Below are 23,402 nucleotides of genomic sequence, written 5' to 3'. Positions count from 1 at the left end.
GCAATACTTAATAATGACACCCAAAGTTAAGAATATGGCTGCAAGGGCACAGGGTGAGCTGTACCTTTGCCCTCTCACTAGTTCATTCCATGTGTAGCCCTTCCAAGTGACAGAGCTAAGCAGGGAACTCTGCACTTCACCCCAATCTTAGACTGGGTCCACAGGTCACAGCACCCCTGCTCACCAGCTGTGTTCCCTCAGCAGGTCCAGCTGTGTTTGGCACCTGCTGTTGATTTTCCAGTGGGAGCCTGTGACCGCTATGAAAATGCAGTGACAGAGAATAGCCTTTTTTTTTTTTTTTAAAACGTAATATTTATCCATAGGAATTAAATAAACAGAGGACGGGGTTAAAAGAACTAAAGGCCTATCTTCATATTATCTTACCTAAACCTTCCTTGGAAGTTTAGGTCGTCCCACTTGTCCCAGACACATACACACCCCCGTCCCTCCCCTCCCAGCCTTGAGGCAGGACAGAGCAACGCACTCCTGCAGTCTCCGCCTCTCAGCCTCTAGTCTAGGGCTCTAGTCCTGCCACTTCCTCCTCCCTTCTGGTTTCTAGGGGGTGAAAAGGCTGTCAACCCCTCATCTCTCACAGTGCCAGCTGCCCTGGCAGTGGCTTAGGAGTTATCTCCCATTTGAGTATTGTAAGAAGCAGTCCCTTGATCAGTTGGTGGGGGGGACGGGCCTCACCCCCTGCAAAGCTGGTCGTGCTGCAGAACATTTGCCTCTGCTACTTTTAGAAAGAGAAGCATGAAAAATTAGACTAGCCCAATATGGAGGTTAATTATTCTGTCTCAAAATTATCTGTGGTGTTGATATGGCATGTATGTGTTACAGATCATCAGACAGGTTTTGCCAGTCCTTATTTGTGTGTAATTTGTTTCCATCCTTTAGGCAGAAGCAGGAAAGAGAACAGTTGATAAAACAGTTGAGCCATTCACTGGGTGCGGAGCTGACAGAAGAAGTAATAAAGGAAGGTGTTCAAGAGACTTCAGCTAGTGAATTAAAGTAAGTGCAACGTTAGCTATGTAGAGTGTACAGTATGTTCTATAACACAATGCCTGCATTGTAAACTTCTTTCCTGGGAAAGTAAGACTCTGGCAAGCAGTGGTGGACATCTCGCTGCTCCTTCTGTTGGACCCAGTACAGGGTGAATGGAACCATTGCAAAGAACGCCATTTGGTTAAATTTTCAGACAATTCACTATGCACAATTTACTTTCTACATTTTCATCAGTAGGTTTTGAAAAACCAGGAAACAAATCTATTGTACGAAACATTACCTGCAAAGGAGTAAGGAAAACATGGACACATCCCTTTTTTTTTTTACTATTTAATGATGTATAAGGAAGGCCGGAATATTTTTTAAGTATTGTATATTGTTAACTTTCAAACCTTTAACTTTGGGGTAGGATGTCAAATCTTTGATATGGATTTCCTTTCTCCAGAGTGTTAATTGATCCAGGAAGAGGGAGCCTCTTAGATCTGCAGAGGTAGGCGCTACTCTCATAGGTGTTCTGCCCCTTGCTGCTGCTGCACTGACCCTCTGTTCTTCACTAGTGGACTAGCTCCTCAAGGAGCTTTGCTTCTTGCTTCCCCTTGTGGTTCATAGAATATCATAGAATATCAGGGTTGGAAGGGACCTCAGGAGGTCATCTAGTCCAACCCCCTGCTCAAAGCAGGAGCAATCCCCAACTAAATCATCCCAGCCAGGGCCTTGTCAAGCCTGACCTTAAAAACTTATAAGGAAGGAGATTCCACCACCTCCCTAGGTAACGCATTCCAGTGTTTCACCACCCTCCTCGTGAAAAAGTTTTTCCTAATATCCAACCTAAACCTCTCCCACTGCAACTTGAGACCATTACTCCTTGTTCTGTCATCAGCTCCCACTGAGAACAGTCTAGAGCCATCCTCTTTGGAACCCCCTTTCAGGTAGTTGAAAACAGCTATCAAATCCCCCCTCATTCTTCTCTTCTGCAGACTAAACAATTGCAGTTCCGTCAGCCTCTCCTCATAAGTCATGTCTTCCAGTCCCCTAATCATTTTTGTTGCCCTCCGCTGGATGTTTTCCAATTTTTCCACATCCTTCTTGTAGTGTGGGGCCCAAAACTGGACACAGTACTCCAGATGAGGCCTCACCAATGTCGAATAGAGGGGAACGATCACGTCCCTCGATCTGCTGGCAATGCCCCTACGTATACATCCCAAAATGCCATTGGCCTTCTTGGCAACAAGGGCACACTGTTGACTCCTATCCAGCTTCTCGTCCACTGTGACGCCTAGGTCCTTTTCTGCAGAACTGCTGCGGAGCCATTCGGTCCCTAGTCTGTAGTGGTGCATGGGATTCTTCCGTCCGAAGTGCAGGACTCTGCACTTGTCCTTGTTGAACCTCAGCAGATTTCTTTTGGCCCAATCCTCTAATTTGTCTAGGACCCTCTGTATCCTATCCCTACCCTCCTGCGTATCTACCTCTCCTCCCAGTTTAGTGTCATCTGCAAACTTGCTGAGGGTTCAATCCACACCATCCTCCAGATCATTTATGAAGATATTAACAAAACCGGCCTGAGAACCGACCCTTGGGGCACTCCACTTGATACCGGCTGCCAACTAGACATGAAGCCATTGATCACTATCTGTTGAGCCTGATGATCTAGCCAGCTTTCTATCCACCTTATAGTCCATTCATCCAGCCCATACTTGTTTAACTTGCTGGCAAGAATACTGTGGGAGACAGTGTCAAAAGCTTTGCTAAAGTCAAGGAACAACACGTCCACTGCTTTCCCCTCATCCACAGAGCCAGTTATCTCATCATAGAAGGCAACTAGATTGTTCAGTAGCAGTCTCAAAGCGAACCCATGTTCAAAGCTGTACTGTTGCTTCTGGGCTGTATTTTTGTGATGTATATAATTACAGCTGAAGTTAAACCTCTGTAGAAGGAAAGAGTGGGGTGAAGGCACAGGGAGACACAGGATGGCCAGGCTCCAGAGGAAAAAGCATGTTCAGCTTCTAGTAAATTTGGAATGTCTCATATCTGTCAACAGCAGTCCCTCTGTGCAATAAAGAAGCAGTAGCTTTGGCTAGATCTAACTGTTACACCATGAAACTCGGTCATGATTCAGGGCAAGCTGTACCTTTGGTCCGTTGCTCTGTCTCTCCCTGCACATCCCTTCCAAGGGATAGCCCTGTGTACTTGTCTCAGGATGGAATCCCACAATCTGTCCCACCCCTTAGACCAGCTCCCCAGGTCACAGTACCCCTGTTTACCAACCATCTAGGTTTTGGCCCCTGCTGTAGACTTCCCTTTTGAACCCTGTGATCCGAAAGAAAATGCAGGGACATCAAACAGCTTCTTCAAAACGAAGTATTTATTTATCCAAAGGACCATCGCAAGCTGAGACAAGAGAGTTAAAACAACAAAAGGCCGCATGTTGTCTTAGGAACATAAGAACGGCAACACGGGGTCAGACCAAAGGTCCATCTAGACAAGTATCCTATCTTCTGACAGTGGCCAATGCCCAGTGCCTCGGGGGGATGAACACAACAGGTAGTCATCAAGTGATCCATCCCGTCGCCCATTCCCAGCTTCTGACAAGTAGAGGTTAGGGACATGATCCCTGCCCATCCTGGCTACTAGCCATTGATGGACCTATCCTCCATGAATTTATCTAGTTCTTTTTTGAATCCTGTTAGTGTCTTGGCGTTCACAACATCCTCTGGCAAGGAGTTCCACAGGTTGACTGTGCGTTGTGTGAAGAAATACTTCCTTTTATTTGTTTTAAACCTGCTGCCTGTTAATTTCATTGGTGACCTCTAGTTCTTGTGTTATGAGAGAGAGTAAATAACACTTCCTTATTTACTGTCTCCACAGAAGGTCTTACCTAAACCCTAGCATTTCCCCCACATGTAGTTAGTGTTGTCAACTTCAAGAGATCAAAAATCATGAGTTGGGCCCCCCAAAATCATGACATTTTAAAGAAAGAGCATACTGTGTTTCTTGATTTTTGAACTCCCCCTGCCCGTCCCCAGGGTGTGTGCATGTGACAGTTGTGTTAACAACTCTCCCACATGTACTGGGTAAGGTGAGTCTGGCCCTGCTGCAAGAGCTTTCACTCCCACATCTGCCCAACTCCTGCCTAGCAATTAATCCTGTCCCCCCACTCAGCCCTTCTCAGTTCAGCCCCATCCTCAGTTCAGTCACCCAACCCCATCATCACCACCCCATCAGTTCACCCTCCCAGCACTCACCCCATCTGTCCAGAACCTACCATTAATTCAGCCCTCACCCTCCTCACTTCAGCCCTGCTGCAGCTGCCATGCCATAGTTTAGCCCTCCCAGCCTCTCTTCTGCGCCTTAGGGTTCTTCACCCTTCCCAGGCCTGGGGGAGGTGCAGTGGGGTCCCGTCTCCCACTTCCAAGGCTGGCAGGGGAGCAGTCGCCCAGGGCTGACAGCTGTAGCCCCAGCCACGCCCCTGGCGGCTGACAGGATTTCTAAGGGCTTGTCTACACTGCAACGTTGTCAACAAAAGTTTTATCTTTCACGGTACTTTAAAAAGCCCCTCCACCTCCCCGCAAAAGACAAAAGTGTTGCCAACGCAAGTGGCAGTGCGAACGCAGCTTTGTCGGCCGGAGAGCGCTAACATCGCTTGTGGGGCTGGAAGTATTTTGTCGGCAAAAGTGCTGACAAAATACCGACAGAGAGCGTTTACACACGCTGACTTTTAGCAACAAGGCTGTGTCGACGCAGTCTTGTCCCTAAAAGCTGTGTAGTGTAGACAAGCCCTATGCAAAATTAAGCCTCATTTTTAGAATTCTCAAACGTGAGGATTTTTTTTTCCAATTAATTCAGTTGCTTATTTGAGGTTTGGCTCCCCCACCCCCCCTTTATACCTCAGATGAAGTTTCTCTTCCCTGCTGGGGTGTAGCCACACTGTCTCTCCCCACACCTCCCCTTGTTCGCTTGATAGCTTTGTTCATCTGATATGTAAATGAATTTTCATTGTCTTTCAAAGTACTTTGGGATTAACTGCCAGTAGAGAAACCACATTCCTTTGTTTGTGGGGGGTAACTAAGTGGAAATCCATCAACCTCATGAAAAGTGCAGATACAGACGGACATCATCTTTCTTTCCAAATGCAAACAGTTGGACATCGTACCAAAAGGACTGAAGGTAAAAAATCCATTACAATCCACATACCACACAGACTATGGTGAGAGATTGTGCCCCACACTCTCAAAGAAACTGCAGAACCACCTGATCAACATCCTCTACAGCAAACAGGGGAAGATCAAGAATGAGTTCTCAAAACTGGAAATGCTCACAAAAAACCAACCTTCCACACAAACTTCCTCATGGCTGGACTTTACAAAAACTAGACAAGCCATTTACAACACACAAGTGGCTTCTCTACAGAGGAAAAAGGACTCTAAAATATCTAAATTACTATATGCCACAAGGGGCCACAACAGTGGTCCCCTTAACTCACCCAACAATATTGTTAATCTATCCAGCTATACTCTTAGCCCGGCAGAAGAGTTTGTCCTATCTCGGGGCCTCTCCTTCTGCCCCTCCACCCCCATGAAAGTGGTACAGTTCTGCAGTGACCTAGAATCCTACTTTCAACGTCTCTGACTCAAGAAATATTTCCAACACAGCACTGAACGGCACACTAACCCACAGAAACCTTCCTACCAATGCTACAAAAAGGAGGATTCTGGGTGGACTCCTCCTGATGGTCGAAACAACAGACTGGACTTCTACATAGAGTGCTTCCGCCGACGTGCACGGGTGAAATTGTGGAAAAGCAGCATCACTTGTCCCATAACCTCAGCCATGCAGAACACAACGCCATCCATAGCCTCAGAAACAACTCTGACATCATAATCAAAAAGGCTGACAGAGGAGGTGCTGTCGTCGTCATGAATAGGTCGGAATATGAACGAGAGGCTGCTAGGCAACTCTGACACCACATTCTATAGGCCATTACCCTCTGATCCCACTGAGGATTGCCAAAAGAAACTACACCATCTGTTCAAGAAACTCCCTAAAGAAGCACAGGAACAAATCCACACAGACACACCCCTAGAACCCCGACCAGGGGTATTCTATCTGCTACCCAAGATCCATAAACCTGGAAATCCTGGGCGCCCCATCATCTCAGGCATTGGCACCCTGACAGCAGGATTGTCTGGCTATGTGGACTGTCTCCTCAGGCCCTACGCTACCAGCACTCCCAGCTATCTTCGAGACACTACTGACTTCCTGAGGAAACTACAATCTATTGGTGATCTTCCAGAAAACACCATCCTGGCCACTATGGATGTAGAAGCCCTCTACACCAACATTCCACACAAAGATGGACTACAAGCCGTCAGGAACAGAATCCCCGATAATGTCACAGCAAACCTGGTGGCTGACCTTTGTGACTTTGTCCTCACCCACAACTATTTCAGATCTGGGGACAATTTGTACCTTCAAGTCAGCAGGGCTGCTATGGGTACCTGCATGACCCCACAGTATGCCAACATTTTATAGCTGACTTAGAAAAACGCTTCCTCAGCTCTTGTCCCCTAACGCTCCTACTCTACTTACGCTAGGTTGATGACGTCTTCATCATCTGGACCCATGGGAAGGAGGCCCTTGAGGAATTCCATCAGGATTTCAACAATTTCCACCACACCATCAACCTCAGCCTGGAACAGTCCACACAAGAGATCCACTTTCTAGACATTACAGTGCAAATAAGCGATGGTCACATAAACACCACCCTATACCTGAACCCTGCTGACCGCTAAACTAACCTACATGCCTCCAGCTTTCATGCAGATCACGTCAAATGATCAATTGTCTATAACCAAGCTCTACGATACAACCGCATTTGCTCCAACCCCTCAGACAGGGACAAACACCTACAAGATCTCTATCAAGCATTCTTACAACTACAATACCCACCTGGTGAAGTGAAGAAACAGATTGACAGAGCCAGAAGGGTACCCAGAAGTCACCTACTACAGGACAGGCCTAACAAAGGAAGTAACAGAATGCCACTAGCTGTCACGTTCAGCCCCCAACTAAACCCTCTCCAACGCATCATCAAGGATCTACAACCTATCCTGAAGGACGATCCCTCACTCTCACAGACCTTGGGAGGCAGCCCAGTCCTCCCTTACAGACAGCCCCCCAACCTGAAGCAAATACTCACCAGCAACCACACACCACACAACAAAAACACTAACCCAGGAACCTATCCTTGCAACAAAGCCCGTTGCCAACTCTGTCTGTATATCTATTCAAGGGACACCATCATAGGACCTAACCACATCAGCCACACCATCAGGGGCTCGTTCACCTGCACATCTACCAATGTGATAGATGCCATCATGTGCCAGCAATGCCCCTCTGCCATGTATGTTGGCCAAACTGGACAGCCTCTACCCAAAAGAATAAATGGACACAAATCTGACATCAAGAATTATAACATTCAACACCCAGTAGGAGAACACTTCAGTCTCCCTGGACACTCAATAACAGACTTAAAAGTGGCCATTCTTCAACAGAAAAACTTCAAAAACAGACTCCAACGAGAAACTGCAGAACTGGAATTAATTTGCAAACTGAACACCATCAAATTAGGTCTGAATAAAGATTGGCAGTGGATGGGTCACTACAAAATCTAACTTTTCCCCCTGCTGTTGCTCGCACCTTCTTGTCAACTGTTTGAAATGGACCACTTAGATTACATTGAACTCATTAGCACTACAAAAGTGATTTTTCCTCCCTTTTTGTCAACTGTTGAGAATAGCCCACTTCCACCTTAATTGAATTGGCTCGTTAGTACTTGGTAAGGCAACTCCCATCTTTTCATATGCTGTGTATTTATACCTCTCTACTGTATTTTCCACTCCATGCATCTGATGAAGTGGGTTTTAGCCCACAAAAGCTTATGCCCAGATAAATTTCTTAGTCTTCTCAGGTGCCACAAGGACTACTCGTTGTTTTTCCTGTTTGACAGGAAACCTATTTTAAGAATGTGTTGCGGGTGAAAAAAAATCCTGACATTTGAGAGTTCTATAGCAAGATCATGAGTGAGGCTTAATTCTACTCAGAAATCACGACTGTTGCCTCAATTTGAGAGAGTTGGCATGTCTGTACTTAGGTCCCACTTGTTTCAGGCTCGGGGCTAGGAGAGAGAGCGTGCAGTCTCTGCCTTACCCTGTCCCCTGCTCTGAGTTTACCCATTTCAGAGTTCCTTTGTCTGTCCTGGAACCCCTGACCCTGTTCAGCCTGGTCAGTGCTAGCATTAGGCATAAGCAGACTAAGAAATTGCTTAGGGCCCGGAGCAGCTCAAGGGGGCCCTCTATTTGTTTTTTGTTGTTATTATGGGCAGGCAAAAAATATTCCCGCTTAGGCTCCCCTGTGGGCTAGCACGGGCTTCTGAGTTTGGTACCATTATGCATCTCACCAGGGGATTAGAGGTCAATTTCCAGGAGTGCAATTGGTGCATTGTCCATTAAGCACCAACAATTAACTTAGTCCTTGCCTGTCTGTATGTGGAGAGCTCTAGCAGGAACGCTATAGAATAAGTGTTCTATAGAACAAGCCTCACCACATTACAAAGAGAGACGCTTTTATGAACATGGTGTGTATTGAAGATCTCCCATGCTCTTCTTCCACAAATCATCACTGACTGGAAAGACAGTGGCCAGGAGTAGAATAGGATGAGTTAGAAGTGGAGGAAGTATGAGGGGATGATTAGTATTCTGGATGGGTACTTGGGAATGTGTGTGTGGTGTTTGTGTATGTGTCCTTGAACAGGGACTACAAACCCCTTTGAAGACTACTACTTGCATTCTTACCAGCGTAAAGGCCTCGAATTCCCCTCCCCCTCCCCCCGGGTGTGCACAACTTCTGTCCCCCTAGATAAGAAAGGCCTATGCTTTTCCTTTTCAAAGGAGAAACTTACAGAAGTCTAGTGGCTTCCAGAAAGGGAAATGATTTAAAATGACTACTTATCTGTGCTGGAAATGCCTGCCTTTTGCACTACAGCTCTTTTTAGCATTTACTATCGTGAGTGCTGCTTAGTGGGCATTTCTGCCTTGGAATCATATTTTGTTTCATTCTGCACCAGGTATGCTTTGGAAAGAGACCGAAAAGCCCGCATTGCCCGTTGCTCAGAGGAAGTCTGTGCTGATGTAATGCAGCTGTTTCTGGAAGAGGAGATTTTCCAGAGTGCTAAGGAGACCCTCCAGGAGCTCCAGTGTTTCTGCAAATATCTGCAGCGGTGAGTTGTCAAACCATACCACAGACACTGTTCTTGAGGAGACCATCAAGTGGTCTCCAACAGGATCAGTAGTAGCATTTGCTAATCCTAGTATGCTGTTTCTGATAGTCCCTACTAGGTGCTTTCCAGACAGAGAAGAGGGAACAGTCCCTGCCTGAGGAGCTCCCAATCTAAGGAGAGACAAACAAGTGAACAGAGGTTGGGGGCAGGGGAAACAAGAAGTTAGATTAGACTATTTAACAAGCTCTACGGGGACTACAGTTTAAATCTATCTGGAAACTCATGCTGGTACAGAATTTAGTAGCTCATGTTTTACATTGTATATCCTGCCAGGAGCACATGATACCAGTGTTTTTTTATTTACATTGGCTAATTATTAAGCACTGATTAGTATTTTAAGATTTTTTGGGGGGAGGGGTGGGGGTGTGAGGGGTTATAAAGCCCTAAATAGCCCAGGACCTACTTATCCAAAAGCTGTCTCTTTCCCTCTGCCATATTCCCAGATCAGTGGGGTGCTTGGCTTGGACCCTCACTCAGACAAGGGGAGAGAGGGAGATGCTTTCTAGGGCCACCCAGAACCATAAGCCATGTGTTGCCCCAACAAGGGAGAGTTTTGCTGGAGGTTAAACTGTGTGTCAGCTCCCTGCCACATCAATTTGTCCTATTCCCCAGAAAACTCCTTGGGAGTCTGCCAGTCTTAGCCTTGCCTCGCGGGTAACATTTGGTGAACCCCAGTTCCCGAACCTCCAGGAAGAGCGGTCCTCTGTAGAATCCACTCCCTATTGCTGGACACTCTCACAGAAATTACCAAGTCTGCTGCCTCCAAAGAGAATGCACCCACGAGCCTAGCGGTCTAGCTGAGGACCCACACTTTAATACACTGCACTGAGATGGCTTATAAAACCAAGCATAACTTTATTAATAAAGAACTTAGATTTTAGTGATACTAAGCAAGAGAAAAACATGTGGTTAAAACAAAACAACAATAGGACCTTTCTACTATCTAAAACGTGACTTTAGCAAGCTCCAATCTTTACATAGGTTTCAGAGTAACGGCCGTGTTAGTCTGTATTCGCAAAAAGAAAAGGAGGACTTGTGGCACCTTAGAGACTAACCAATTTATTTGAGCATAAGCTTTCGTGAGCTACAACTCACTTCTGAGCTGTAGCTCACGAAAGCTTATGCTCAAATAAATTGGTTAGTCTCTAAGGTGCCACAAGTCCTCCTTTTCTTTTTGCGAATCTTTACATAAGCAGCTTTCTCAATTGCATCAAGCTCTCAGCAGCTCCAGCCCCACAAGCAGGAGGATTAGCTGTTCACAGAATCAGGGGGCATTGATCCCTTTGTTCCATCAGTGCTGGATAACAAATGAGGAGTCCTCTTCCTTCCCTGAAAACCTTTGAAATGTACTCTTTGAAAAGTAAACCTGGACAAAGTTCCTCTCCCTTGCTGTGTGTTCTTTGGAGAGCAGGCACCAAACCCTTTCTTCATCCTCTGGTCAACTTGCTTTCTCCATTGTGTCGATCACTTTGTTTGCCTTGGAGTCAAATGTCCTTTCATTGTCCTTTGCTTGTAATCAACCCATGCTGTCTTCTCATCTGCCCCTTAGCAAGATCCATGTAGACGGGTAAATCCACATTCCTTAGTCTACAGCAGGCTTGTTTATTAGCTGCCTCCACACCACACATATAACTCTGTATACACAACCCATACATACATCACACGATAATATTCATAACCAGCGTGTCACCAGTTTACATATGATACCTTACAAGATGCTGTTTAGCTAAATATTCTGACAACAGTGTGAATGCGCCCTTTGCCGGTTGGCATAAAGGGACTCTTAGGGTCACAGGGGGGTGGCAGGGCTTTCTTTGTGGAGTTTTGGAATTCCCTCACCCCAGTCTGAAATAGCCCTGGGGTATTGACCCTTCAGGGCACACTGCAAGGCTCATCTGTTTCCCTGCATGTGAGGGAGACTGTAAAGATCTCATAGACTTTAAGGCCAGAAGGGACCATCACAATCATCTAGTCTGACCTCCTGCACATTGCAGGCCACAGAACCTCGCCCACCTACTGCTGTAATAGACACTTAACCTCTGGCTTAGTTACTGAAGTCTTCAAATCCATGATTTAAAGACTTGAAGTTACAGAGAATCCAGCATTGACACACTAGTCTAAATGTGCAAGTGACCAGTGCCCCCTGCTGCAGAGGAAGGGGAAAACCCCCTCTCTGCCAATCTGACTTGGGAGAAAATTCCTTCCCGACCCCCAAATATGGCCATCTGTTAGACCCTGAGCATGTGGGCGAGACCCACCAGCCAGACACCTGGGAAAGAATTCTCTGTGTGGTAACCCAAAGCCCTCCCTATCTAGTGTCCCGTCTCCAGCCGCTGGATCTGAAATACGTTCTCAGTGGATTGTGTGAAAGAAGATTACTAGAGAAGGGTCAGTACTCCTTGTTACGGACTGAGGGTGTAAATAAAAAAAAATTATTTCTCTATTGTCAGCTCAAATGTTTTGAAACTGATTTAATGTAACAGACGACACGAAAGCCCGTGCTGTCACACAGGTGTAATTTCTAATGTGTAAAAAAGCCCCTAGTGGCTGAAAATTTAAGAATTGGACAGGAACAGACCCCAGATTCCAGTGATGATTGAGCCTGCTGCTATTCTGAACAAAAAGAGCTCTCACCTATGCTTGTAGCTATTTCCATCACTGCACGTAGATGTTCTAGTTTACAGAATAGCAATCCTGGAATCTTAATATACAGATAGTCTCTAACTTCTGAGAAATCATCTTTCAGGTAGCATGTCCTACCGGTTTTTATAATTGCTTAAAAAAATTATTTAAGATTTTCTGCTCCCCTGGTAATGTTTATAAGGGTATTTTCAGCAAGAGGGAAGCTGTTTAATAATCCAGGGGACAGCAATTAAATGGATTATACACCAAATATACAAGCTATACAAGCACAGAGTAAACACTGAAATTAAGAAGAATATTTATCTCAAGATGCATTCTGAATAGAATTCTCACTTCTGGGTCTCAGCTCCTTAATGTGCGACTGCCATAACACCCTAGCTCTTGTGACTTTTAACCGTTGATGTTAGTGGTAGCAAGTCAGAGCAAAAAACAGGCCCCCTAATTGTCAGTGTGTGCCACCCTGTCCAGGTTTTTGGTAGAGGGTGACTTACTGCTGTCATGCTGGCATAACCAATGTATGTTGTGGGACAACATTAGTTCAAGTACACATCCTTATATGTGCCCCACGATAGGATGTCACGCACCCGTGCACTCTTGACTGGCGTCTGGAAAGCAGTATTTGCAGGTCTGTGCCTGTGTAGAATGGCACCTCTGTGCATAGGTGCCGACTCTGTGAGTGCTCCGGTGCTGGAGCACCCACGGGGAAAAATTAGTGGGTGCTCTTCACCCACCAGCAGCCAAGCTCCCCTCTCCGCCCCCTCACCTCACCTGGCCTCCGCCTCCTCCCCTGAGCGTGCCGCGTCCCCGCTTCTCTGCCTACCTCCCAGTGCGTGCCACCACCAAACAACTGTTTCACGGCTTAACAAGCTCCGAGAGGGAGACGGGAGGAGTGGGAACGCAGCGTGCTCAGGGGAGGAGGCGGGCTGGGGCGGGGATTTGGGGAAGGGGTTGGAATAGGGGCAGGGAGGGGGCGGAGTTGGGGCAGGGACTTTGGGGAAGGGTTGGAATGGGGGCGGGGCTGGGCGCCGAGGCGGGTTGAGCACCCACCAGCGCCAGCAGAAGTTGGCGCCTCCTTGCTCTGAGTGAGGGCATATTGGGATGCACAGTCTTGCCATCACTCAGTTCTTTCTCTACCATCTGCAACTTGAGCTGGAGTCTACTGACTGTTGTATTTGGCTTCCCGCCTTCACTTGTGCATTATTCTTTTACTTCTTTGTTTGATCATTCTTTCTTTGAATTATTCTATTTCCATATACCTTTATTTCACTTTACTTCGCTTTATTTTGTGTTAGTTTTGTTAGTCCATCCCTTCCTTTTCATTTTCTTTGATTTTGTGTTGGAATATAGTTGTTATGCCCAAGACTCCAGGGTTTAAGGCCTGTGAGACTTAACCAGAGGTCATTTCTCAGCAGCGATGGACATTCCAGCTGCCTGTGGTCTTTGGGAGAGTCCCACAACCCTGCCAAATGCATGGTCTGTCTAGGTTTTAAGGCCAGATCCAAGAAGGTCAAGGAGGCTAGACTGAAGCTAATGCTAATGGAGCATGTGTTAGCTCCCAAAGGGTCTGCTTCCCTCCTCATACATTGGCCTCTCTGTCACAGATAGCCTCTGTTGCTGCTTTGTCAGTGATCTCAGTACAGGGATTCATTCGGGTACCATATTACCCTACCTCCATGAGCCCCTTGCATGAAGATGGGCCAGGGGAACCTACCAGAACATCATAGGTCCAGAGGTTATGATTATCATTGGCGTCCCTTACCTTATCCCTCTCCCCAGATGGACTACTGGTACCTAAGGGGTCACTATGGTGAGCAACTTAATATAATGTCTAGGAAAAAGCGCTGGTACCCATCGGTACCATACCAACTACCAGCTTCTACAGAACGTCCTCTAGTACAGTGCCCATTTGGTACCATGCTGCTCTCCATTATCAAAAGGTGTACAAGAGGAACAGGAGCCTCAGACAGAGGAGATCTCTCCTCCATCTGGAAAGTCATCTTCATATCCAGATGATGTGGTGATGCCACCACCTCCCTCCTATGCAGGTGATTTCAAGAGATTCCAGGAACTCGTGAAAAGGCTAGAGAACTCCCTTCAGTATTCCACTAGAGGAGGTGCAAGAGTCCAAACATTCCCTGGTGGACATCCTGAACACCAATCCTCAGGGAATGGTTGCCTTACCTATCAATGAGGCACTGTTATCTCATGCGTATAACCTGTGGTAAATACCTCCCACAATTCCACTGCCCTGTAAGCAGACAGATAAGAAATACTACATCCCACCTGAAGGAACAGTGTGTTACTTCTCCTACCCTAACCTCAACTCCCTTGTGGTGGAGGCTGCCAATGAAAGGAACTGTCAAATTCAGTGTAGGCCCTCTCCACCAGGTAAGGAATCAAAAAGGCTGGACTTCCTGGGAAGGAAGAGCTATTCATCAGCCACTCTCCAATTTCACATTGCCAACTACCAGGCCTTAATGGCAAAATATAACTTCAATACGTACTCCAAGTATACACATTTTAATGAGCATTTGGCACAAGACCCGAAAGATGAATTTCAGTCTATTATCACTGAAGGAGAGTTGGTCATCGAAACTTCTCTGCAGGCTACATTAGATGCTTCTGATACAGCTGTCAGGTCCATGGCTACAGAGGTGGTCATGAGAAGAGCATCCTGGCTCCAATCCTCAGGACTTCCAAGAGAAGTTGAAAACACAGTGGAAGACCTTCCATTTCAAGGGCTCTTTACTCAGTATACAGACTCCTCTCTCCATACTCTGAGACCCCAGAGTGACGTGATCACAGGGGATTTGTGTGTGTGCAATGAGAACTGGTCATACTGGGATCCATGGGCGATGTACAGGGCCCAAAACCACAGGCCCCCTAGCCCGCCTAGGTCCAGAACAGCCCGGTCCCCTTCACCAATTGTCCCGGCACCCTCAGAAACACAAGAGGGAGACACCGAGAAACCTGAGGACACAGCCAAATATGACACATTGCTGCCTACTCACCTCTCGTTTAAAAAAAAAAAACAAATTTAAAAACGTAGATAGTAAAAAAGTCAAATTAAAAAACATAGTAAGAGAACCATTAAAGGGCCACCACAGTTAAACAATGTAAAAGAAGCAGTGAGAGGCCAAAAGGTATGCTTTAAAAAGTGGAAGTTAAATCCTAGTGAGGAAAATAGAAAGGAGCATAAACTCTGGCAAATGAAGTGTGAAAATATAATTAGGAAGGCCAAAAAAAGAATTTGAAGAACAGCTAGCCAAAGACTCAAAAAATAATAGCAAAATTTTTTTTAAGTACATCAGAAGCAGGAAGCCTGCTAAACAACCAGTGGGGCCACTGGACGATCAAGATGCTAAAGGAGCACTCAAGGACGATAAGGCCGTTGCGGAGAAACTAAATGAATTCTTTGCATCAGTCTTCACGGCTGAGGATGTGGCGGAGATTCCGAAACCTGAGCCATTCTTTTTAGGTGACAGATTTGAGGAACTGTCCCAGATTGAGGTGTCATCAGAAGAGGTTTTGGACCAAATTGATAAACTACACAATAAGTCACCAGGATCAGATGGTGTTCATCCAAGAGTTCTGAAGAAACTCAAATGTGGAATTGCAGAACTACTAACTGTCATCTGTAACCTATCCTATAAATCAGCTTCTGTACCAGATGACTGGAGGATAGCTAATGTGATGCAGATTTTTTTAAAGGGCTCCAGACGTGATCCCAGCAATTATGGGCTGGTAAACCTGACTTCAGTATCAGGCAAACTGGTTGAAACTATAGTAAAGAACAAAATTGTCAGACACATAGATGAACATAATTTGTTGGGGAAGAGTCAAGATGGTTTTAGTAAAGGGAAATCATGCCTCACCAATCTGCTAGAATTCTTTAAGGGGGCCAACAAGCATGTGGACAAGGGGGATCCAGTGGATATAGTGTACTAAGATATTCAGAAAGTCTTTGACAAGGTCCCTCACCAAAGGCTCTTAAGCAAAGTAAGATGTCATGAGATAAGAGGAAAGGTCCTTTCGTGGATTGGCAGCTGGTTAAAAGATAGGAAACAAAGGGTAGGAATAAATTATCAGTTTTCAGAATGGAGAGAGGTAAAGTGTGGTGTCCCCCAGGGGGTCTGTAATGGAACGAGTCCTATTCAACATATTCATAAATGATCTGGGAAAAGGGGTAAACCGTGAGGTGGCAAAATTTGCAGATGATACAAAACTACTCAAGATAGTTAAGTCCCAGGCAGACTGCAAATTGCTACAAAAGGATCTCTGAAAACTGGGTGACTGGACAACAAAATGGCAGATGAAATTCAGTGTTGATAAATGCGAAGTAATGCACATTGGAAAACATAATCCCAGCTTTCTAAATTAGCTGTTACCATTCAAGAAAGAGATCTTGGAGTCATTGTGGATAGTTCTCTGAAATCATCCACTCCATGTGCAGTGGCAGTCAAAAAAGCGAACAGAATGTTGGGCATCATTAAGAAAGGGATAGATCGTAAGACAGAAAATATCATATTGCCTCTATATAAATCCATGGTACACCAACGTCTTGAATACTGCGTGCAGATGTGGTCGCCCCATCTCAGAAAAGATATATTGGAATTGGAAAAGGTTCAGAAAAGGGCAACAAAAATTATTAGGGGTATGGAACTGCTTCTGTATGAGGAGAGATTGATAAGACTGGGACATTTCAGTTTGGAAAAGAGACGACTAAGGGGGATATGGTAGAGATCTATAAAATCATAACTGGTGTAGAGGAAGTAAATAAGGAAGTGTTATTTACGCCTTCTCATAACACACGAACTAGGGGCCACCAACTGAAATGAATAGGCAGCAAGTTTAAAACAAAGAAAAGGAGGTATTTTTTCACACAACACACAGTCAACCTGTGGAACTCTTTGCCAGAGGATGTTGCGAAGGCCAAGACACTAACAGGGGTCAAAAAAGAACTAGATACATTCATGGAGGATAGGTCCATCAATGGCTATTAGCCAGGATGGGCAGGGATGGTGTCCCTAGCCTCTGTTTGCCAGAAGCTGGGAATGGGCAACAGGATGGATCATTTGATGACTACCTGTTGTGTCCATTCCCTCTGGGTCACTGGGCACTGGCCACTGTCAGAAGACAGGATACTGGTCTAGATGGACCTTTGGTCTGACCCAGTACGGCCGTTCTTATATTCTCATCTTCATCACTGGAGGAAACCATAATGCCCCCACCACAGCCCACTATGTAGCAAGTGAGGTTCTCCGAGATGATTGTCCCTGTGGGTGCTCCACTACCCTCCCTCCTCCCGTCTACTTCGGAGGCGAAGGCCGATTCTCTGAGGTAGAGAAGGAACGGGGCTGGTTGGCTGTGTACCGCCATGTAACCGCTCAGAGCGGCACAAGATGGCTATGGCTTGTGCGCGGCCCAACTAAGCACTGCTACCACAAATCTCTGATTACAAGCGCAGGGCGTCAAGACACCACCTAAAGTGAAGTACTCACAGGGACAACCATCTCGAAGAACCGCAGTTACTACACAAGGTGATTATCCCTCTCTTCCACCAGGGAGGCTTTGCTCCTGTCCACGCATAGGGCATCCTCGAGCAGATGCTCTGTACATGTTATGGAGGACGAGCCGCTCAGTCCAGTTCTGAGGGTACTGTCAGAGAAGGAGCGTTTTCCTTCCTCCTCTCTGGATGCTGCAGTCACTTCAGCCTCTCCCTCACCTCCTGACGACTTCCGCTAGTTCCAGGAACTCCTGCAAAGGGAGCTGGATGAGCTGCATATTCATTCTTCACTCCTTGGTAGTGGGCAGAGTTGCCCTATAGATCAACTATGCCATTCTTCATCCAGCTTGAATGGTTTGGTGTACCCTGGCTACTTGCATGCCTACCACCAAGGAGGACGAAAAGAGAGGCTAGGTACCAGCCATGGGCTCGGAGTTTCTTTCTTCACACCCTCCGCCCAATTCCATCTTGGTGCAGGCAGCAGCAGAGTGCTTCAGACAGCAAAATTTCCAATCCACCCTGATGGATAAGGAAAGCAAAAACTTAGACCTTCTGGGCCGGAGGGTCTTTTCTTCTGGAAGCCTCCAGTTCCAAATTTCAAACTACCAGGTCTCATTGGCCAAGTACGATTTCCTTAACTATGGTGAATTGGAGGACTTTGCTGACAAAGCACCTACTGCCGATCAGCTGTTTCAGCGTCTGGAGGCACTGGAGGGGTGCGGGGGAGGGAAGGGGAAGAGGTGAGGTGGGGTCTTCAGAGAAGAATCAGGCCTTCATTCTTTGGATGTAATGAGGGCCCTTTCCTTCTACCTGAAAAGGGTTAAACCATGCTGCACCTCTCCTAGACTATTCGTGTTGATTTTTGGATTGGATGAAGAGCCAACCAGTTTCCAGACACGGACTGTCTAAGTGAGTTTTGGGTTGCATCAGGGCTTGTTATGGGAATGCAGGGTTACATGCCCCCCTCAGGAAGTGACAGCACATTCTACCAGAGCTCAGTCCATGTCCATAGCTTGACTGAAAAATCTGTAGGTCTGCTACTTGGTCTTCTAGCCATATCTTAGCCACACACTATACCATCTTACCTGCTTCCACCTTTGGTGGTACAGTCCTTCAAACTGTCCTGGACTTACCTCCGTAGCACCCATCTCACTGAATTCCTGCTTGGGAGTCTTCCACGGTGGAGAAGGAACTGAGTGGTGGTGGACTCACACCTCTCTAAATGCCCTTGCTCACAGCATAAGGCGCTGGTCTGCGTGGGCCCGCAAATGTTACTTTGCAGTCTCCAGCCAAGAGCGCACAGGCACATCCACATGCTACAGTGGAGTGCCCGTAGGGACAAAACATCCTAAAGAACTCAAGGTACTGTGAGGTAAGCGATCGCTCCTTTTCTACTTTGAACTGCTAATAAACCTAAGGTGCCAAAGTAGCTCCAGAAAGTTAATAGTGAAGAATAACTCTGAACAGAAAATCTGTGAAAACAATTTGAGATTTATTTATTTATAAGCATCATTTATTAGTACAGCATATACGTATTTTCTCTTTTAAAGATGGAGGGAAGTTGTAGCAGCGCGGAAGAAGCTGAAGCATCAAATGAGGGCGTTCCCAGCAGCTCCCTGTTGTGTGGATCCAAAAAACAAACTGAAAGCATTATCCCCCAGTGCAGAGTGTCCTATTGCTGAGGAGAACCTAATTAAGAGAATTGTAAACCTGGGACATGCAGGAAATCTGGGAATCTCCTGCACCAGGTAAGAGCACTGACACAGCTAACCTGAAATCTAGTCAGTTTCAAAAGATAAGTTACGTTAAAATAATTTCACATGAGCACAGGTTCCTGATAATATAAATTTTGTTTTACAAGCACATCTTCATATATCCCTTGTCCTGTGAAGGACCCTCATGAAAAAGACACTGGCTGTACTCATTGCAGTCAGACACATACGAGAAACAAACTGAAAACCCAGAGAGAATTTCTCTCTGATCTTCTTCCATGGTAGTAAGTCTCCTAAGTGTTCCGGCTTGCTTGGTGCACAGATGAGCACTCCTAGCTCTTGCAGACCTATACGTGTTGTACAGGGGACTCAACACCTTTGATACATCCTGACCAGACTTCCTCTTTGTTTCCAGATTAAGATGGCTGAGAAACAGGACAAAGCACCAAATGAAAGTTCAGTACTTTTACCAGCAGTTGCTATGGTAAGTTGGAGCTTCATTGAAGCTACATTAGCACAAAGCTGCTGTGTGCCCTGAAAACGTTGGTGCAGAGTGGTGAATCGGGCTCTAGCGGACTTTTCAGACTAGCCCCTATGGATATATGTAACTGAAGGTGGGTGAAGGGTGGATCCTCCAAAATATCAGAACCCTTTTCTTGTGCCTGTACCTGTAGAGTGCAGTGTCTGCCTGATACTGGGAGAGTGTGTGGAGTGGCAGATGGGGCAGAGTCTAGTATGGCTCATATGCAGAGAGCAATAAGTGAGATGTGGTCTCTGTAACATAAGGACCATCAGATCTTCGTCTTCAGTGGGCTGGAATTGTAGTTTAAATGTTGGTAAGTACTATAGACCTCTCGGTGAGAGAATAGTGATCTGAAGCCCATAGCTGAAGGTCAGACAGGTAATGATGGTTATGGAGGAGGTGGGCAGAATTTCCTTAGTTTTAGGAGGCCACTTCTTTATGACTTTGGTGTCTAGAAACCTGCTGTAGCTGGAGACAGCACTGCTCAGAGCAGAGATAAACCAAGGAGAGAGAACACTTACAAGTCTAAAACCAGGATCTCTGCTGGTCCGTGTGGATATTTTAAGAAGTCATTAACGTGCAGCTGCAGACATCTGTAACCTAGCACATACAAGGTGGAATTCGTGAACTCTGTGATGTTCCCCTCTGGTGGACAAAAGAGAATTCAGTAACTCCCAAACTAACTCAACAAAGTCCATCCTTGTTGAGGAGAACAGAATAAATCTAGTTGGAGTTTGGAAGCAAACTGCTTCCTGAGACATGGCAAAAAAGCTCGGAAACTTTTCCGGATTAGTAAATGACGTTTTGAACAATCCCAAGATGTTGGTCCAGTTCGCCCCAAAACTTACCAAAAAATTTCTCTTCTGCAACCAGATCACTCATAAAATTTCAGACAATTTAACGTGGTGAAATCTGAAATGATTACGGGGGTGAAAAATGATAAATATAGAACTTTGATAGGATGCTGGAAAGTTGGATCAATGAGTTTAAAGGCTGCTTTACTGGTTCCTTGGAAAATGCCATAAACTAATAGCTAGTTTTCTCAGTGTTGTTTGAAAGGATGCCAAAAGAACCTACTCATTCATTGTATTCTCTAAACCCACAGGCACTTGCCTGTGTAGGCTTCTTATGAACTTCAATCCCTGGCCTGTTTACAACATCAAAGTAGTCAGGCACAGTGAGGGGAGAGTGGGGATGTGCATGTGATCCAACAAACCAAGACAAATTTTATGGGCCAGATTCTCAGCCAGTGTAAATCAGTGTAACCCTTGAAGTCAACTGAGCTATGGCAATACACATCGGCTGAATACCTAGTCCCGTAGGTCTAACTTTAGACTTCCTTGCTTTGAATGCCCATTTAACTCTTTGTAACTCCTTTGTGGAAAGCAAAACGTTTAAAGAAAGCATTTACATTAGCTCTTAATTTTATCAGACTATAACTGCATTCATTGATTCAATGTTCACAGCTTCAAAAAGTTGGTTACCTTAGCACGCAGCTGCCCAAACAGCCACACTGACCTTTCAAGACCATGAGATCAGCTGATGGTCCATCTAGCCCAATACCCTGTTTTCCAACAGTGGCCAATGCCAGGTGCTTCCAAGGGAATGAACAGAACAGGGCAAAAATCACCTTTTTTTTCTAAATCTAGTTTAGGGCGAAAAGGAAGAGTCATTAAAAAATTCAAGATATTCAGTTATTTTTCATATACTTTTCACTCTTTAAGCGATGCTGCATGGACACCCCTGGATCTGCCTTCACTGATCCTTGAACATATTCCAGTTCAGCGAGAACAGATCTTTTGGAAGGTGCTCTTGGTGTTGCCAAGTTACGAAGGATGTCCAGCAGAGGATCCCAGCCAGTAAGCAGAGGAGCCAACCGGCATTCCCTTGCATGTCATGGAGACAGAATGGAGGAGGGGATGGGTTTGTACTGTCATTGAAATGTAGCTCCCCATGTCCTGAGTAGAAAGAAAGGCAATGAATGACAGGACAAAGGGGTGAAATATTGGTCAGTAGAATATCCCCTATTTATTTAGCTAAATCTTCAGTGTGTTCTAGCGCCTTTCTAAAGTTAATAGCTTTGCTGCAGAGAGGGAAAATTCCTTACGCTTTGCTAGAGATGGAGCCACATTCCCTTTCTCACCCCTCACATCCTGTCATAAATAAATATCTCCATGCCCTAAGACTGTTGTTACATACCCCATACATTAAAAGAACATTAACATGCAAAGTCAAGCACTTGAAATCCAGGAAATGTGAGAATTGAGGTGGCCGGGGCAACTTTAATCCTGCTCCAGGTGTGTATGGGTTTTGACGCAGTCTTGTCCAACTTCACATAGAAAGTCTGTGGCAGAGAGAAAGAGTAGAACCCAACTTTCTTGGGTCCACTCCAGTCCCTTCAGCCCAACAGAATCTTCTCTCTCTTCTCACAACTTTCTGCCTCATTCATGGTCTACCCTGTGCACTGAATGAGGCAGCGGTCTATGGAACAAACCTGGGATTGTTGTTAAGACTGTATCATAATGCATATGCACAAGGGGGATGAATTAAGGTGGCATGGGAAACCTTCATTTTGACATTTCCTAACTTGGAGTGTTTAACTTTACAACATTAATGTTCTTTCATTGTAGTTTTCTGTGATATTTTCTGTTGATTCATTGATTCGAAGGCCAGAAGGAGCCGTTGTGATAATCTTATCTAACCACCTATGCAATACAGGCCATAGAATTTCACCCAACTGTTCCAGCATCATGCCCAGTAACTTGTGGTTGAACCTGGAGCGTATCTTTTAGAAAGGCTGCCAATCTTGATTTCAAAGCTTTAAAATGATGGAGAATCCACTGGGCCCCTTGGTAAGCTGTTCTATTGGTTGATTGCTGTCCCTGTTTTAAAAAAATAAAATTGCACCTGTCTAAAATGTATATATAATTTCCTACCTTTTTAAAAAAGCTAACTGTAAAAACAGAAATCCCATCATGTGGGACAAAGCAACCTCATATTGACCCCTGCAATGGTCATCAACAAGGTTGTAAGCAGGACGGTTGGATTCACAGCATGGACTAATAAATGGTAGCAGTAATAGTCTGTTATCCCCTATATGAATCAACCTCTAGCAGGAGATGTATGACTCTAAGAGCCCTTGCTACCGAGGCGTACGGTGCACTGACTCTCAGCAGGCCCGCCAACTCACTGCAGACAGCACTCTGCTGCCATGATACTTATCCAGAAGGGATTGTGGTAAGGTGTCGTCGGAAGGCTGGTGATCAGTATAATTGTAAAATGCATGTGTCCATGTTCTGTGTGTGACGTTATGAATTCCCTCTGTGTGATGATACTAGAACATGTTCAAGACCAGATTGTCTGGTCTAGGTGAAGGTGATTAACAGATCTGTCCTAGACAGAGAAATGTAGGTTTACCTCAGTTTACATATTACAGTATCAGTAAATGAATCCAGCAGGGGGTTATCCTGATCCTGAACTCAAGAGACAGAGATCAGGAGTACTTGTGGCACCTTAGAGACTAGAGAGTTAGCGTAGTTCCTGCCTCTGAGAGAGAGAGAGAGAGAGAGAGAGAGAGAATCTGCAGGAGGCCTTCCTGACTTGTAAAACAAAGCCAGTCCCTTTGGGAATGTAAGCAACAGAGAGAGGCTCCGTCTTCATCCTTCACCTTAGGAGACGACA

The 23,402-nt window shown here is 45.6% G+C and overlaps 1 protein-coding gene across 1 annotated transcript in view; it reads left to right on the top strand.

The window, feature by feature from the left end:
- MCM3AP (minichromosome maintenance complex component 3 associated protein) overlaps window positions 1-23,402 on the top strand; it is a 77,532-nt gene that overhangs the window by 37,062 nt on the left and 17,068 nt on the right. The window contains exons 16-20 of the mRNA XM_074968183.1: window positions 895-1,008; window positions 9,125-9,277; window positions 19,037-19,234; window positions 19,614-19,682; window positions 21,446-21,580. Of these exons, the coding sequence (XP_074824284.1) occupies window positions 895-1,008; window positions 9,125-9,277; window positions 19,037-19,234; window positions 19,614-19,682; window positions 21,446-21,580 (669 nt within the window). The remainder of the gene's footprint in view (window positions 1-894; window positions 1,009-9,124; window positions 9,278-19,036; window positions 19,235-19,613; window positions 19,683-21,445; window positions 21,581-23,402) is intronic.

This window comes from Natator depressus, chromosome 11 (genome assembly GCF_965152275.1).
Source record: "Natator depressus isolate rNatDep1 chromosome 11, rNatDep2.hap1, whole genome shotgun sequence".
NCBI lineage: Eukaryota > Metazoa > Chordata > Testudines > Cheloniidae > Natator > Natator depressus.
The sequence above is the reverse complement of the archived record's forward strand: the minus strand, read 5'-3'. Positions and strand labels throughout refer to the sequence as shown.